This window comes from Dama dama, chromosome 1 (assembly GCF_033118175.1).
Source record: "Dama dama isolate Ldn47 chromosome 1, ASM3311817v1, whole genome shotgun sequence".
Classification (NCBI taxonomy): Eukaryota; Metazoa; Chordata; class Mammalia; order Artiodactyla; family Cervidae; genus Dama; species Dama dama.
Window position 1 is genome coordinate 81174757 of NC_083681.1, and position 14878 is coordinate 81189634.

Here is a 14878-nt window from a genome sequence, read left to right on the forward strand (position 1 = left end):
GCGTCCTGCCGCTGAAGGGCTGGGGAGCCAGGAGCGGACGCGGGCAGCCCGGCTGCCTCCCTGTGCCCACTCGCCCCCTCCCTCCTGCGGTAGGGGCCCAGAAAGGTCACCAGGGCAGAGCTCAGGGCAGGTCCAGCTGAGCTTCACGAAGCGTGTGCTAAGCCACTCAGTCGTGTCCGACTCTGAGACTCTGTGGAATGTATGTAGCCCATCAGGCTCCTCTGTCCACGGGATTCTCCAGGCAAGAATCCTGGGGTGGGTTGCCATGCCCTCCTCCAGGGCATCTTCCCGACCCAGGGATTGAACCATGGTCTCTTACATCTCCCTGTTTGGCGGGTGGGTTCCTCACCACTAGCGCCCCCGGGAAGCCCTTAGGAGGCCTGAGGCACACAGTCTGTGTGTAGTCTTTTGGAAAAGACGACATTAGGCGTGGGAAAGTGCTCATGCCACTGAATGCTCTGGAGTGGGAGTTCCACCAGTTTCACGGGAGATGCCACAAAAAGGTGGGCGCCCAGGCCAGACCATGAGGTCTTAGCAGAGCTTGATTATACAGGGAGGGCTGGTCCCTCCAGAGAAGGTGCAGGAAAATGGGGGTCAGGGCAGCTGGGGGAGTCGTTTGGGAAGGCCCGACCCCCGTGACCCCCACCCCATGGGGAGAAGGGATGAGATTTCCCCGCAGGGGGCCTGTCACCCCGTTTCCTGCTCTGCCTTCAGTCCACCCTCCCCCCGCCCCGTCCTCAGGATGCTGGGGTGACACCCCCCCAGGGACCAGCCAGGGGAGGAGGCAGCGTCTGGAGACCTGAACAGCAGAGATATCAGTGAAGGCCGAGCTGACCTCTGCAGCCAGGAGCCCCACCAGTGTTCCTGGTGAACCCAGCTCTCAGGAGGCTGGGGTCACAGCGCTGTTTGTTCTCTGACGAGGGGACTGAGGCGGCTCCGTCCTGGGGGCACCCCCTCCTGCAGCACCTCCCTTCCCTCCAGACCGCGACGGTCCTCCTTCGGGTGCCCCAGCCCATCCCGGGCCTGAACTCGTGGATGTGTGACCTTGATGTTGTCTTCCCCACGGCCGAGCTAGGTCACGGTTCCCTGTGCAAGACTCAGGGCTGCTCTCAGGGGCAGCCCCAGGACTAACTCAGCTCTGCCGCGTCGCGAGTGCTCAGCATGCGCGTCAGACTCCTCCCCCTAACCCCATCCCCCCTGTGCTGTGATCAGCTGTGTCCAGCTCTCTGCAGCCTCGCGGACTGCAGCCCACCAGGTTCCTCTGTCCACTGCAGTGGGCTGCCATTACCTTCTCCAGGGGATCTTCCCAACCCAGGGATCGAGCCCCCATCTCCTGCATCTCCTACATTGGCAGGCAGATTCTTTCCCACTAGTGCCACCTGGGAAGCCCAAGCTTGCTGTGAACCAGTGAAGTTGCTCAGTCATGTTTGACTCTTTGCGACCCCATGGACTATAGCCCACCAGACTCCTCCATCCATGGAATTTTCCAGGCAAGAGTACTGGAGTGGGTTGCCATTTCCTTCTCCAGGGGATCTTCCCGACCTGGGAATCGAACCCAGGTCTCTCACATTGCAAGCAGACGCTTTACCGTCTGAGCTACCAGGGAACAGCTTGCTGTGGTTTTGTCATTAATCCTGATAGAAAAAGAAATCTGCAATATGTGGACATTTGAACCAGAACCCACACTCACTCCTAACAGCTCAGCAGCAAAGCTTACAGTCCGTGATAACCCATCATTGCCAAGCCGTGGGTTAAATGAGAAGTAGGCTGTGTCTAATTCAACTTTCATTTTGTTGAAGAAATTGAGGCTAAGGTTTTAGACTAAAATGGTAGATCTGGGACTCGAACCCAGACTTTTAGGACTCTGGAGTCTGGGATCTTGATTTGCGTGCCACATCCGGCTGGGGAAAATGAAGAAATTTGTTGGTCCCTTCTTCTCTGTATGTTGGGCAAAACCAGATTTTGCTGCAGGAACAAATTGTGAAATCTCGGGATGTTGTTCAGTGAAGTAGGTCAGACAGCCCCTTCCACTTGGTAGCTGTGCCGTCTGAGACACGTAGACCCCCAGATCACTATGGCAAGGGACGTGAGAACTGGAAGGTCAAGGGTGACCACAAAGGGTCACTTAAGGCCAGGCCTGGGACGTCCCTGGTGGTCCCGTGGCTACGACTCCATGTCACCCAATGCAGGGGGCCTGGACTTGATCCCTGGTCAGGGAACTAAATCCGACATGCCACAACTAAGAGTTTGCGTGAGCAATGAAGATCGAACATCCAGCGTGCCACAGCTGAGAACTAGTGCAGCCAAATAAATAAATAAATATTTAATAAGTAAATAAATAAATGCCAGGCCCGGCCTTCGTATCAGTTCCAACCGCCTCCCACCAGTCAGACTCAGCGCTGTGCTGTAGAACCCAGCTTTACTGCAAAAACACCGGGGAAATATAGCCTTCCCAGGTGCCCAGGAAGAGAAAACGGTGAACACATCGGCTTCATTGGCTCCTTTCTAATAGCTTTTCTTCTCCACAACCCGCACCCCCCAACATGTGTGCTAACAGTTACACACATTTTTCCCTTCTGTGTTCCTTCTCACAAAACCTTTTTCTTGGCAAGTTATCAATCAATCTCCCAGAGGTATTAACAGACAACACACTCAGGAGTTTCTTCTCCTAAGAATATTTGCTTTTTAGTCAAGGACTTCAGAATTAAAAGGCCTTAAACAGTCAAAGGAATGAATATATGATGGTTGAACTTGAGGGTGAATAACAGACAGGACTGGGTACTTGAAGACTATCTCATGTACTACCCTGTCCTACCTCAAGCAAGCTTCAGTCTGGAAGGATCTGAACCCTTCTGCCATCCTTTTCACCTCCCTCCCTCCTTCTCTGACCCTGGCTGGCAGTATATTGGGACACCAGGATTAGCTACAGCCCATCCGCCATCAAGGAGATAAGTGAAGCCGAGAGGAGGAAATCTGGCTTCCCTTGTGTCTCAGACGGTAAAGCATCTCCCTGCAATGTGGGAGGCCTGGGTTCAGTCCCTGGGTCAGGAAGATTCCCTGGAGAAGGGAAAGGCGACCCGCCCCAGTATTCTTGCCTGAGAATTCCCATGGAGAGAGCGGCCTGACAGTCCATGGGGTCGCACAGGGTCGGACACGACTGGGCGAGTGATGCTTTCACCTTCACTGCCATTCAGCAAGTCCCAGAGCCCCCCCCCCCCCCCCCCCCGCAGAGCTCAGCCTTCCCTCCCCCCACCCCGCCCCACCGCTTCCGCTTCTTTTAGAAGGACGGTCTCAAGGGCTAGCTTGTTGGACTTCCCTGGTGTTACTGCAGATAAAGAATCTGCCTGCCAGCACGAGGACACAGGTTCGATCCCTGAGCCAGGAAGATGCTGCCTGCGGTGGAGCACCTCAAGCCCGTGGGCCTAGAGCCCGTGGTCTGCAACAGGAGCAGCCCCGCAGTGAGCGGCCCGAGCGCCACAGTGAGGAGTGGCCCCGCTCACCGCAACCAGACAGCCCGTGCGCGGCAACGAAGGCCCGGCGCAGCCAACACGAAGTAAATCAATTCTAAATAAACAAAACAAAAAGGACTAGGCTGCTGCAGTCTGCAATGCAGGGACCCGGGTGAGGCCTGACCCCAGGGCAGCTCCCCTTCGCTGCCCTTGGAGAGACTGAGATGCTGTGATTAGGAGCCGCCTGACCCAAACTCCATCCAAGGCAGATGGACAGACCCCTCCACTGAGGACAGGCCTCTTCACCCGAGGGCAGTCCCCAGGACCCAGCCCTGGTGCGGTTAAGGCAATGCCAAGGCCCATTCTCCCGTTGCCAGAGGCCTGCTCACGTCCGCGGGCCTCAACCCTGCGGCTTCAGCACCAGCCACTCCCCCTGCGGGTCTCCCATCCTGTCTGCGCCTTTAGAAGCGAAGCACAGCTGGCAAAACTGGATTTCCTTACATTTAAGCTTCTTTGTTTCTTTTGGCGGCCCTGGGCCTTAGTTGTGGCTCGTGGGGTCCTCATCACGGCACGCGAGCTCTGAGTTGCAGCAGGTGTGTGGGGTCTAGTTCCCCAGCCAGCGATCGAACCTGGGCTTCCTGCTTTAGGAGAGCAGAGTCTTACCCTCCGGACCACCAGGGAAGTCCCCAGACCGTGGAGTCCTAAAACTCCACACCTCATCCGAGGCCTGTACAGATAGATACACACACACAGATACACACGCAGATCTGTTCAGACACACACACTCCCAAACATGCTGGCCAAAGACACAGAGGTACACACAGAGGTGTGCGGACACAGACTCAGGTGTCTAAGGTACAGAGTGACACAGACGCACACGCTCAGGGAGGTACGCAGACATACAGTCGTCTCCATAGAGACGTAGAAAATGTGCACACGAGTCACACACAAATACACGCCGGCTCGCACAGATTCATGCATATTTACAAGTCCAGATCCACATATGCACAGATATATACAGGTGTCTGAAGACTGATTCATGCACACGCCAAGACACCCGCACACCCGTGCACATGTGTGCCCCAGGCATCCTTGCACACACTCCCTGGGCCCCATGGAGAACCACACCCCCAGGAAGTCTCTCTCACCCTCTCTCACCACCCAGGGCTCTCTGCCCTCTGAACACCAGTTTGCAGTCTCACCTTCTCACCTCATCAAGCTCCGACCCTTCCTAGAGCCCAGCCTGGAATGAAGCTAAGAGCAGGAATACTGTTCTGTCTCTGTGACCCCAGGACCTGAGAAAATGCGAGAAGCGGGGAAACCCGGGGCTGGAGAGCCAGCCCTGGATCCACCAGGCTGCACATGGCCTGACTTGGGCCCCGAGGCCCTTGGGGAGCGAGGCAGCTCCCTGCTGAGACCGTGGCCCCTCCAGGGAGGGGAGGTAGGCGGGGGCAAGAGAGGGGACGCAGGATGGAGGGGCAGTGAGGTGGACAGCCTCCCATGAGGATAGGGTCGGGGAGCTGTCTCGGAACAAACTGGGCCTTGGACTCACCCACAGGTGGCTGAATTAAATTCTGAATAAAAGACACCCATTCCCATCCATTTTAGTTCACAGATTCCTAAAATGTCAGTGTTCACTCTTACCATCTTCTGCTTGACCACATCCAATTTCCTTGATGCGTGGCCCTAACCTCCCAGGTTCCTATGCAACATTGCTCTTTACAGCATCGGACTCTACCTTCACCACCAGGCATATCCACAGCTGCACTGGATTTCCACTTCGGCCCAGCCTCTTTATTCTTTCTGAAGCTATTCCCCAGTAGCATATTGGGCACCTTCCAACCTGGGGGGCTCTTCTTCCGGTGTCATATCTTTTTGCCTCTTCATACTGTTCGTAGGTTCCTCAAGGCAAGAATACTGGAGTGGTTTACCATTCCCTTCTCCAGTGGACCACATTCTGTCAGAACTCTCTGCCATGACCCGTCCATCTTAGGTGGCCCTACACGGCATGGCTCATAGGTTCATTCAGCCACACAAGGTTATGATCCATGTGATCATTTTGCTTAGCATTCTGTGATTGGAGTCTTCATTCTGGAGTCTTTGGGTTTGTAGTTCTTCCTTCTTCTGTCTACCTTCTGACAGATCAGGATAAGAGGCTTGTGGAACCATCCTGATGGGAGAGACCGGCTGTGGGAAAAACTCGGTCTTGCTCTGGTGGGCAGGGCCATGCTCAGTAAGTTTTTAATCCAATTGTCTTCTATGAAGTCCTACAAGAATTTCTAGGACTAACATGGGAAAAAGACATCTTTTTTGTCACAGGGGACTGGAATGCAAAAGTAGGAAGTCAAGAGATACCTGGAGTAACAGACAAGTTTGGCCTTGGAGTACAGAATGAAGCAGGGCAAAGGCTAACAGAGTTTGCCAAGAGAACGCACTGGTCATAGCAAACACCCTCTTCCAACAACACAAGAGATGACTCTACACATGGACATCACCAGATGGTCAACACCGAAATCAGATTGATTATATTCTTCGTAACTGAAGATGGAGAAGCTCTATACAGTCAGCAAAAAGCAAGACTTGGAACTGACTGTGTCTCAGATCATGAACTCCTTATTGCTAAATTCAGACTTAAATTGAAGAATATAGGGAAAGCCACTAGGCCATTCAGGTATGATCTAAATCAAATCCCTTATGATTATACAGTGGAGGTGACAAATAGATTCAAGGGATTCTATCTGGAAGACAGGTACCTGAAGAACTATAAATAGCAGTTCATAACATTGGACAGGAGGCAGTGACCAAAACCATCACAAAGAAACAGACATTCAAGAAGGCAAAGTGGTTGCCTGAAGAGGCTTTACAAATAGCTGTGAAAAGAAGAGAAGCAAGAGGGAAAGGAGAAAAGGAAAGATATACCCAACTGAATTCAGAGTTCCAGGGAATAGCAAGGAGAGATAAGAAGGCCCTCTTAAATGAACAATGCAAAGAAATAGAGGAAAACAACAGAATGTGAAAGACTAGAGATCTCTTCAAGAAAATTGGAGAGATCAAGGGATCATTTCATGTAAAGATGGGCTCAATAAAGGACAGAAACAGCAAGGACCTAGCAGAAGCAAATTAAGAAGGTGGCAAGAATACACAGAACTATACAAAAAGATCTTAATGGCCCAAATAATCATGACTCTAGAGCCACTCACCTAGAGCCAGACGTCCTGGAATGTGAAGTCAAATGGGCCTTAGGAAGCATCACTATGAACAAAGTTAGTGAAGGTGATAGAATTCCAGCTAAGCTACATAAAATTCTAAAAGATAATGCTGTTAAAATGCTTCACTCAATTAGCCAACAAATTTGGAAAACTCAGCAGTGGCCACAGGACTGGAAATTGTCAGTTTTCATTCCAGTCCCAAAGAAAGGCACTGCCAAAGAATGTTCAAACCATACAATTATGCTCATTTCATATACTGGCAAGGTAATGCACAAAATCCTTCAAGCTAAGCTTCAGCAGTATGTGAACCAAGAACTTCCAGATGTGTAAGCTGGACTCAGGAAAGGCAGAGGAACCAGAGATCAAATTGCCAACATCCTTGGATCATAGAGAAAGCAAGGGAATTCCAGGAAAACATCGACTTTATTGCTAAAGCCTTTAACTGCATGGATCACAATAAACTGAGAGATGGGAATACTGGACCACCAGACCTGCTTCCCAAGAAATCTATATGCAGGTCAGGAAGCAGCAGTTAGAACTGGGCATGGAACAATGGATTGATTCAAAATTGGAAAAGCATTATGTCAAGGCTATATATTGTCACCCTGCTTATTTAACTTATATGCAGAGTACATCATGAGAAATGCCAGGCTGGATGAATCACAAGCTGGACTAAAGATTGCCCAGAAAAATATCAATAACCTCAGATATGCAGATGACACCACCCTTAGGGCAGAAATTGAAGAAGACTAAAGAGCCTCTTGATAAAAGTGAAGGAGGAGAGAGCAAAGTTGGCTTAAAGCTCAACATTCAGAAAACTAAAATCATGGCATCCAGTCCCATCACTTCCTACAAAATAGAAGGGGAAAGGTGGAAGTGACAGATCTTCTTTTCTTGGGCCCCAAAATCACTGCAGATGGTGACTGCCACCTCGAAATTAAAACACAGGTACTCCTTGGAAGAAAAGCTATGACCAACCTAGATAGCATATTAAAAAGCGCTTTGTCACTTTGCTGACAAAATCGGCATAATCAAAACTATGGTTTTTCCTGTAACCATGTACAAATGTGAGACTTGGCCTACAAAGAAAGCTGAGCACCAAAGAATTGATGCTTTTGAACTGTGGAGTTGGAGAAGACTCTTGAGAGTCCCTTGGACTGCAAGGAGATCCAACCAGTCCATCCTAAAGGTGATCAGTCCTGGGTGTTCATTGGAAGGACTGATGCTGAAGCTGAAACTCCAATACTTTGGCCACCTGATACCAAGAACTGACTCTTTGGAAAAGACCCTGATGCCGTGAAAGACCGAAGGCAGGAGGAGAAGGTGACGACAGAGGATGAGATGGTTGGATGGCATCACTGACTCAATGGACATGAGTTTGAGTAAACTCCAGGAGTTAGAAAAGGACAGAGAGTCTGGTGTGCTGCAGTCCGTGGGGTCACAAGGAGTTGGACACGACTGAGCGACTGACAGCACCAGGCAGGTGGGAGAATGAAAAACAGGGCCAGTCTCTGAGGGGAAAACAGCCCAGGGCTGGAAGAGCCAGGCGCTCTGAGAGACCCCGTTCTCCTTGCCCCATCATGTGGGGGCCCCAGGCGGGACCTCACGGCTCCTCCCAATTCTCAAATTCTACATAGCCCCTGCATTTTGGAAAGCTGCCAATACGCCCCTAAGTTGCAGCCCTTATTGAATCCAAACCAAGAGGGCTCCTCAACAGAGGCGTCCTCTCCCAGACCCTGGGCCCCCTGCCCGGCCCCCACTCTGCCCCCAGGGGCTGCTGCAGCCAAACCCCAGTGCCCCCCACTCCCGCCCCACTGGAGGAGTCCCGCTCCAGCTGTTAGTTCTCAAAGTCCCCCCGCCCTGCCCGCAAAGCCAGAACAAGGGCTTCCAGGATTTTCCAACCCAGAGGACTCCTCCAAAGTGCGCAGCAAAGAAACCAGTCAGGAGATGCTGTGAGAACGAGGCTTTATGACCCGGGGAGGCTGGGGGTCAGGGGGCTGACAGAGAGATCAGGCAGACAGGAGGGCAGGGAGGAGGGTATCCCGTCTCTGGCTTAGTAGGAGCAGATGAAGGGCAGCCGCCTTTTGCATGGAGCTCGTCGCCAGACACCCCCTGGGGGCAGAGAACACAGCAATGTCAGTTGCCCACCTGTGTGGCCTGTGTCCCCCCACCCGAGTCCAACGCGCCTCACAGCTCACCTTTTCCTACCAAGCTGAGGGCCGAATGTCTCCCCATGTCCCAGCTAGCCACCTTCACTGATAGCCTCCCTTGCAGAGGCAGAATGCCAAGTGCTTCCTATGGACTGTGCTTTCACCCTCACAGTGACTCCACAAGGTCAGGGCTGTCATCACTCCCATTTCACAGATGGGAAAACTGAGGCTCAGGGGACTGATAACCCACCCTGATCTCAGCAGACAAGTGGCAGAAGCCAGATGTGGACCTCGGCCATCTGACCCCAGCCCGCATGGTCTTCCCCCCGTTCTAAACTCCTGCACATCAGGCAGCCGTGCTGTTGGGAGCTAGGGACTCATCTGTCAGCTGGCCCTAGTTCCCACGTCTTTGCCGTGTCCCTCGGCCACACATCCGATTCCGGAGTGTCCCTCCCGTCTGTCCCACACTCGCTCCTTGTCACCATCCCATCAGAGGAAGGGAAGGAGCCTCACTGAGTCTGGAGGACAGAGAGCCCCCAGCCCCATCCAGGACCCCTCACTGTGGCTCTGAGGATCCCTACTCCTCAGCCCTGCTCACACACAGGGCAGGGTTCTCTAGGAGGGGAGGGTGTGTGAGGGGAGGCGTGTGTGTGCAGCTCACAAGGACGTGTGTGCAAGTCCACCTCCCCTCCTTGTCTGGGCCCCTGGCCCCCTCACCTCTGGTGCACAGGGCCACGCAGCGGCCTCTCCCATTCCTGGGCTGGCCTTGGGCCCAGATTCCAAAATTCCAGCAACTCCCATCAGTCCAGTGAAATCTCCTGCACCGTAACTAGAGAAAAGAGAGAGGCTGGGTCAGAGGACGGAGGTCCAGGAATACAGAGGCTGGGGCTCCTGAAAGTCCCCTGAGCATCCCCTCTGGACACTGTGTCTATAATCTCCTCTCACTGTGTCACCTGGCTAGGACCCCACCACACAGACCAACCCCCCAGGGTTCTCAGCCAATGACATGGAAGAGCAAACATCACTCCCAGCTCCCACACAGAGGAGGCTTCTCAAACTTCACTGAGCAGACACATCTCCTAGGGATCTGCTGGAAATGTGGATTCTGATTCAGGAGGTATGGGGTGGGGCCCGAGATCCTATATTTCAACAAGTGCCAGGGGATGTTGATACTGCTGGTCCTTGAACCACACGTGAGCAGCAAATGTAACAGAACTTAGTCACAGTCCCCAAGGTCACTCTGAGAGAAGGACCCACTTAGAGATGAGGACACTGAACTAAGAGGCAGTCTTTCAGCCAGTAACGTGCAGAGCTGGGTCTGAACTCTACCTCCTGCCTCCAGTGATGGGCTGATAGACATGTCACAGCCAGCTTTGGTGGAAGATGAGAGGCAGAGGAAAGAAAGAATCTTGATTTATTATAATTGCCCACTTCTTCAGTGTAAATGCATCCACTGTGGCAGATTTCAAGCTGCAAGCAAGAAGCCACTGAACATGGGTGAGGAAGAGAAGAGCTCAATCATCACCTCTCCTAGGTCAGTACAAGGCAGCTTCAGGTGCCAGGATGAGGTTCGATGGGAGCAGGTGGGCCTTGAGGCAATCAGACGCACCCTCCCCCCCCGGGCCTTCCCTGGTGGTCCAGTGGTGAAGAAGCTGCCTGCCCATGCAGGGGCCATGGGTTCGATCCCTGTTCCTGGAAGATCCCATGTGACACAGAGCACCCACTTGTGCTCCCACTGCTGAGCCAGGGCTCTTGATTCTGTGCACCCCAACAAGCAAGGCCACCTCAAGAAGAAACCCATAACCCCCAGCAAGAGAGTGCCCCAGACACACCTCAAGAAAACACGGCTGCAGCCAAATATGAATAAATGAAAAAGGATATAAAATATAGACGATAAACTTCCAAATATTAAGCCAACCTTTTTTTAAAAGGACAGAAGGAAAAGGCTTCCTCTCCCTGGACATTGGCCCCTCACTTACCCGACCTCTGATGAAGCCTCCGATCCAAACCTGCGCTTGGTTGGTCCTTATGGCCAAGCGATGGATGAGAGTGTTGATACTGAAGCTGTGGATGGAGACGAGGTTACCTCGGTAGCACTTCCTGCATATTCTCTGCAGAGAGAACAGGGAGGAGAGAAAATTCACTGTTTTCATGTTCAGTGCCTGAGTCTGCAGGACAGACCCCACATCCCTTTGCAAATCAGAAATCAGGTATCTACTGCTCCACCTGAATCCCATCTCTTGTGCCTTTATTTGGGCTTCCTTTATTTGGCTCAGCGGGTAAAGAATGCGCCTGCAATGGGGGAGACCTGGGTTTGATCCCTGGGTCGAGAAGATCCCCTGCTGAAGGAACTGGCAACCCACTGCAGTATTCTTGCCTGGAAAATTCCATGGACAGAGGACCATAGTAGGCTACAGTCATGGGGTAACAAAGTGTCTGACACAACTGAGCAACTTCACTTTCTTTCATTCACTTTCTTTTCTGATGCATATTAGCCTAAGAGAACCACTAATCTAAGTAATAAGAAGCAGAACATTGAATCCAACCCCGTCTCTCCATCCCTGGTCCCCGAAGCAGCCTCGGTGCCATATACCTGAGCTCTTCTAAACCTCCTCCGAGTGAGCACAATCGTGTAACGGCAGCTCTCGCACTCAGGACTGCCCCGAAGTCGCACTGTCTCCTCTTCCTTGGGGCACTGCACATCCTCGTCTAAGTCATCTGAGTCCAACTCATCGTCATGAGCGTCCTCGGCCTCCTGTGCCCCCGACTCAAGCACCTCACCACTCAGGGCCAGCGCTCCTTCCTGCCCCCCTGAGCATTCCAGATCCTGGCTCAGGTCTGCCTGTGTCTCTGGACCACCCAGATGTGGGGCATTATTCTCTGCAAAGAAGAAATAACCCACCTTCAGACAAGGTATCACCTCCCTCCAGGACCACGGACAGCTCTGAAGGCTCCACCCTGTCCTCCTAGGGACGCCATCTGGAACCAGAGACTGGAAGGATCCCTTGAGGGTTGGATGAGCCAGAATTCTTGCATCACACACATTATTGCATGAGACCCTGAAGCTGGCTGACACCATGTGCAGGTAATTTGGGAGTGAGACTTGTGAGATGCCCTCGTCTTCACAGGTGGGTGTTTTTCCTGGCAAAGGAGCCCTGAGGGAAAGTTCAGGTCACAGCTCTAGGTCCAGGAGAAATCTAACTAGAGATGGGCTGGGGCAACTGAAGAGGGACTGTGGCCTTGGACCCATAGGAGCAAAAAAGGATGCAGGAAAGAAGAAAGGAGAACAGATGAGAAGGGGAGGGGAGGACTCACCCAGATAGAGAGCAGAAACTGTCCCCAGCAGGAGAAGGGGCAGGAGCAGGCAGCCTCTCATGTCCCTGCAGTCTTGTGACAGACACACAGCTCCACGTTCTCTCCTGGGGACTTCCTTGTGTCTGCACGGCCCCTGGAACACAGTGGAGAGGCAGTGTCTGCTTAACTGGTAGATTAAAGGGCAAATGAGAGAGCTTCCTTGTCCCCCAGAGAACAGACCCCGAGCTGGAGGATCAGGGGATGAACACAGGGCCGGGAGCTCAAGTACAAGAGTCCCTTTCCTGAGAGCGCCTCTCGGCTCCCTGGGACAGCACTCAGCTCAGACCGTCACCCCTAGAGGAACAGGGGTGCTCACCTTCAGCGCCAGAGTCAGACACACTGGGGAAGAAGGGGGAGGACAGTGCTCATCATGGTGCAGAGGACCACAATCCCTGGTGTTTCCCATATACAGCCCGGGTTCTTCCCAGCCCGGGGCCTGTCCTCCCGGGGAAGCCGAGGGAGCACTTACCTCCTGAGAGTCTGAAGCCTCCACTCTCAGCGCCTCTGGCTATTGGCACACAGAAGCTGCCCTTATACCGGGCTTTGGGGAAGTGGGAAGAGGCCAGGAGGATTGCCCCAGGCCCTGGCGGTTGGACAGTGGGGCTGATAAGCAGTTGGCTCAGTCCTCCCACCCTTGGGCCCTGCACACTGCTGGGACTTCAGGTACCTACCTCCTGTTTGGACATAGATGCCCAAACACCCTAGTATTCTCCAGAAGTCCCCCATGACTACTGTCCAGACTGAATTTTTCTTAGTGCCCCTACAGGGTCCAGGTCTAAACTGTCCTATTCAGTCCCAGGAGCAGCCATCTCTGGGTCAGTGTTCCAGCAAATGCCATGAGGATCCCAGGGAGCAGGGAGACCAGGGGGAGAAGCGTGGAGGCTAAGGGGCAGCTCGGCCCTCCTGAGCACTTTTGTGGACCATGTGTGCAAGCTGCACACATCCCCGATCCTCACCTTCCTAACCTCGGTCAAACAAGAACGTGTGATTAGCCCGACTTCACAGGTGTAAAGAATGAGATTCAGAGAGGGCAGATGACTTGCCAACGTTGTGCAGGACATGGGGGATTGGGATTACTAAGCCTTTAAACTCAAAACCATCTCTCCCTTTGTCTCTGTCTCGACGACTCTTTCCCTTCTTCACACTCTTCAAGTTTCTCCCTCTCCTCTCTGCCTATTTCTTTGCCATCTATAATGTGAAATATGTATGCTCTTTCCTTTATACTGTGGCTCTCAATCAAGGTTCTCAGCCTTTGAACAATTATTGTTGGGAGTCAAACCATTCTTTGATGGGGGTTGGCGGAGTGGCTGTCCTATCTTTTGTAGAAAGTTTAGCAGTGTTAAGTCACTCTGATATGTCTCCACACATTTCCAAATGTCCTCTAGAAAGCAAAACTGCCTCTGTGAGGATCACTGACCTAGTTCAGGCCTTGGTGTCCAGCCTAGAGGTGGGTCTTCTCATAAGAAAGCAACAGCTGGAGTGGAGACCTTCGTAGTGATTCATTCTAGTTCTCTGTGGGCCACGCTTCCCTTCCAATCCAGGAGCCCCCACAGTCGGCACCTGGGGCAGCAAGTGAGGCACTCAGCTCAGTTGCAGAGTTTAATGAGACACTAAAGAGTTCAGTAATCAAGATAAATAAACATTTTCTACAATCTTTCTTAAAAGTCAGAATCAATGCAAAAGTACCATGATGAACAAAAGGTCAAGATGTTCATCAATCAAGTTCCAGCCACATTCACTGCAATCCAGCGAGGGGCCAGCAAGGGCTGAGGTTGATTTTGCCAGACATCATGGTCCAGAGCCTGTGGACACATCAGAGTGCTGCCTCCACTCTGAGGTATCCTAGCTGGGAAGGATATTTTTGTACCTTGGATTCCAGCCCAGTGCTCAGGGAACGAGGGATGGATCATCTAGGCCTTCTTGCCTGGCCTCTGCTCTCCCCGGGGCCCTGCAAATGGAGAAGTGTCTGAGAGGTCATTTCTGGGCTGATTGCAGAGTAACAGTCTCAGCCATTATCTCACGGGGCTAACGGACCCGACCCTCAGCTTATCTATCTAACTTGGGGGTTAGGGGGATTGGTCAATTCCAGAGAGGGAAAACCTGGTCCCCAGATTTCAAACTGGAGACTTCCCTTGGAGGAGGAGTAGAGGGCCACCCACCCCACTCCCTCATTATTCTCCCAGTCCCGGGCCCAGGCCAAGGACACCATTTCACTCAGCAGTTGGGATGACCAGTAACATCGGCTGGTGTTGGGAACCAACACCACGATAGGCTTTCAGGGCTGTTTCATGTAAACGTCCTGTTTCACACATTCAGAAACGGCCTCTCAGAGAGCTGAAATAAGTCACCCAGGACCACAGTCAGAGACAGACCTTCTGCCTCCTTATCCGCCTGCCTGCCCTTGGCCTCCTCCCCTGGATGCCCATCCCTCTGGCCGGCCCCTCCCCTAGGCTGACCCTGGGCAAAGACATCCCCGTGACTTCAGGGACCCCCTCAGTCATCACGGTGATGCCTGTCTGGTGTGAAACTGCACACAGCTCTCTAGGCCTTGCCACGAGGCAGGCGGAGTCTTAGTTCCCCAACCAAGGATCGAACCCACACTCCCTGCAGGGGAAGCTCAGAGTCTTAACCCTGGGGCTGGAAGTCTGGACGTAACATTTCTGAAGCTCCACCACCATCCCATCGCTGTGCTTCATTAAGGCTTTAGCATCCTTAT

The 14878-nt window shown here is 52.7% G+C and overlaps 1 protein-coding gene across 1 annotated transcript; it reads right to left on the reverse strand.

The window, feature by feature from the left end:
* Window positions 1–8612: 8612 nt before the first annotated feature.
* LOC133056604 (proteoglycan 3-like) lies at window positions 8613–12668 on the reverse strand. The gene is made up of 6 exons (XM_061142069.1): window positions 12632–12668; window positions 12124–12256; window positions 11402–11688; window positions 10788–10919; window positions 9526–9637; window positions 8613–8770 (listed from the first exon to the last, which is right to left on the reverse strand). The coding sequence occupies exons 2-6, from the start codon at window positions 12182–12184 to the stop codon at window positions 8712–8714; spliced, it is 651 nt and encodes a 216-aa protein (XP_060998052.1). The 5' UTR covers window positions 12185–12256; window positions 12632–12668; the 3' UTR covers window positions 8613–8711.
* Window positions 12669–14878: the final 2210 nt, after the last annotated feature.

Bases quoted from the DNA above. Each gene is read 5' to 3' on its own strand.
- LOC133056604 (XM_061142069.1), bottom strand. From the start codon at position 12,184: ATGAGAGGCTGCCTGCTCCTGCCCCTTCTCCTGCTGGGGACAGTTTCT. The intron at 11,689-12,123 runs GTGAGTCCTCCC...TCTTCTTTGCAG, and splicing joins AGTTTCTGCTCTCTATCTGG to AGAATAATGCCCCACATCTG. The intron at 9,638-10,787 runs GTAAGTGAGGGG...TCTTTTCTCTAG, and splicing joins GAGGCTTCATCAGAGGTCGG to TTACGGTGCAGGAGATTTCA.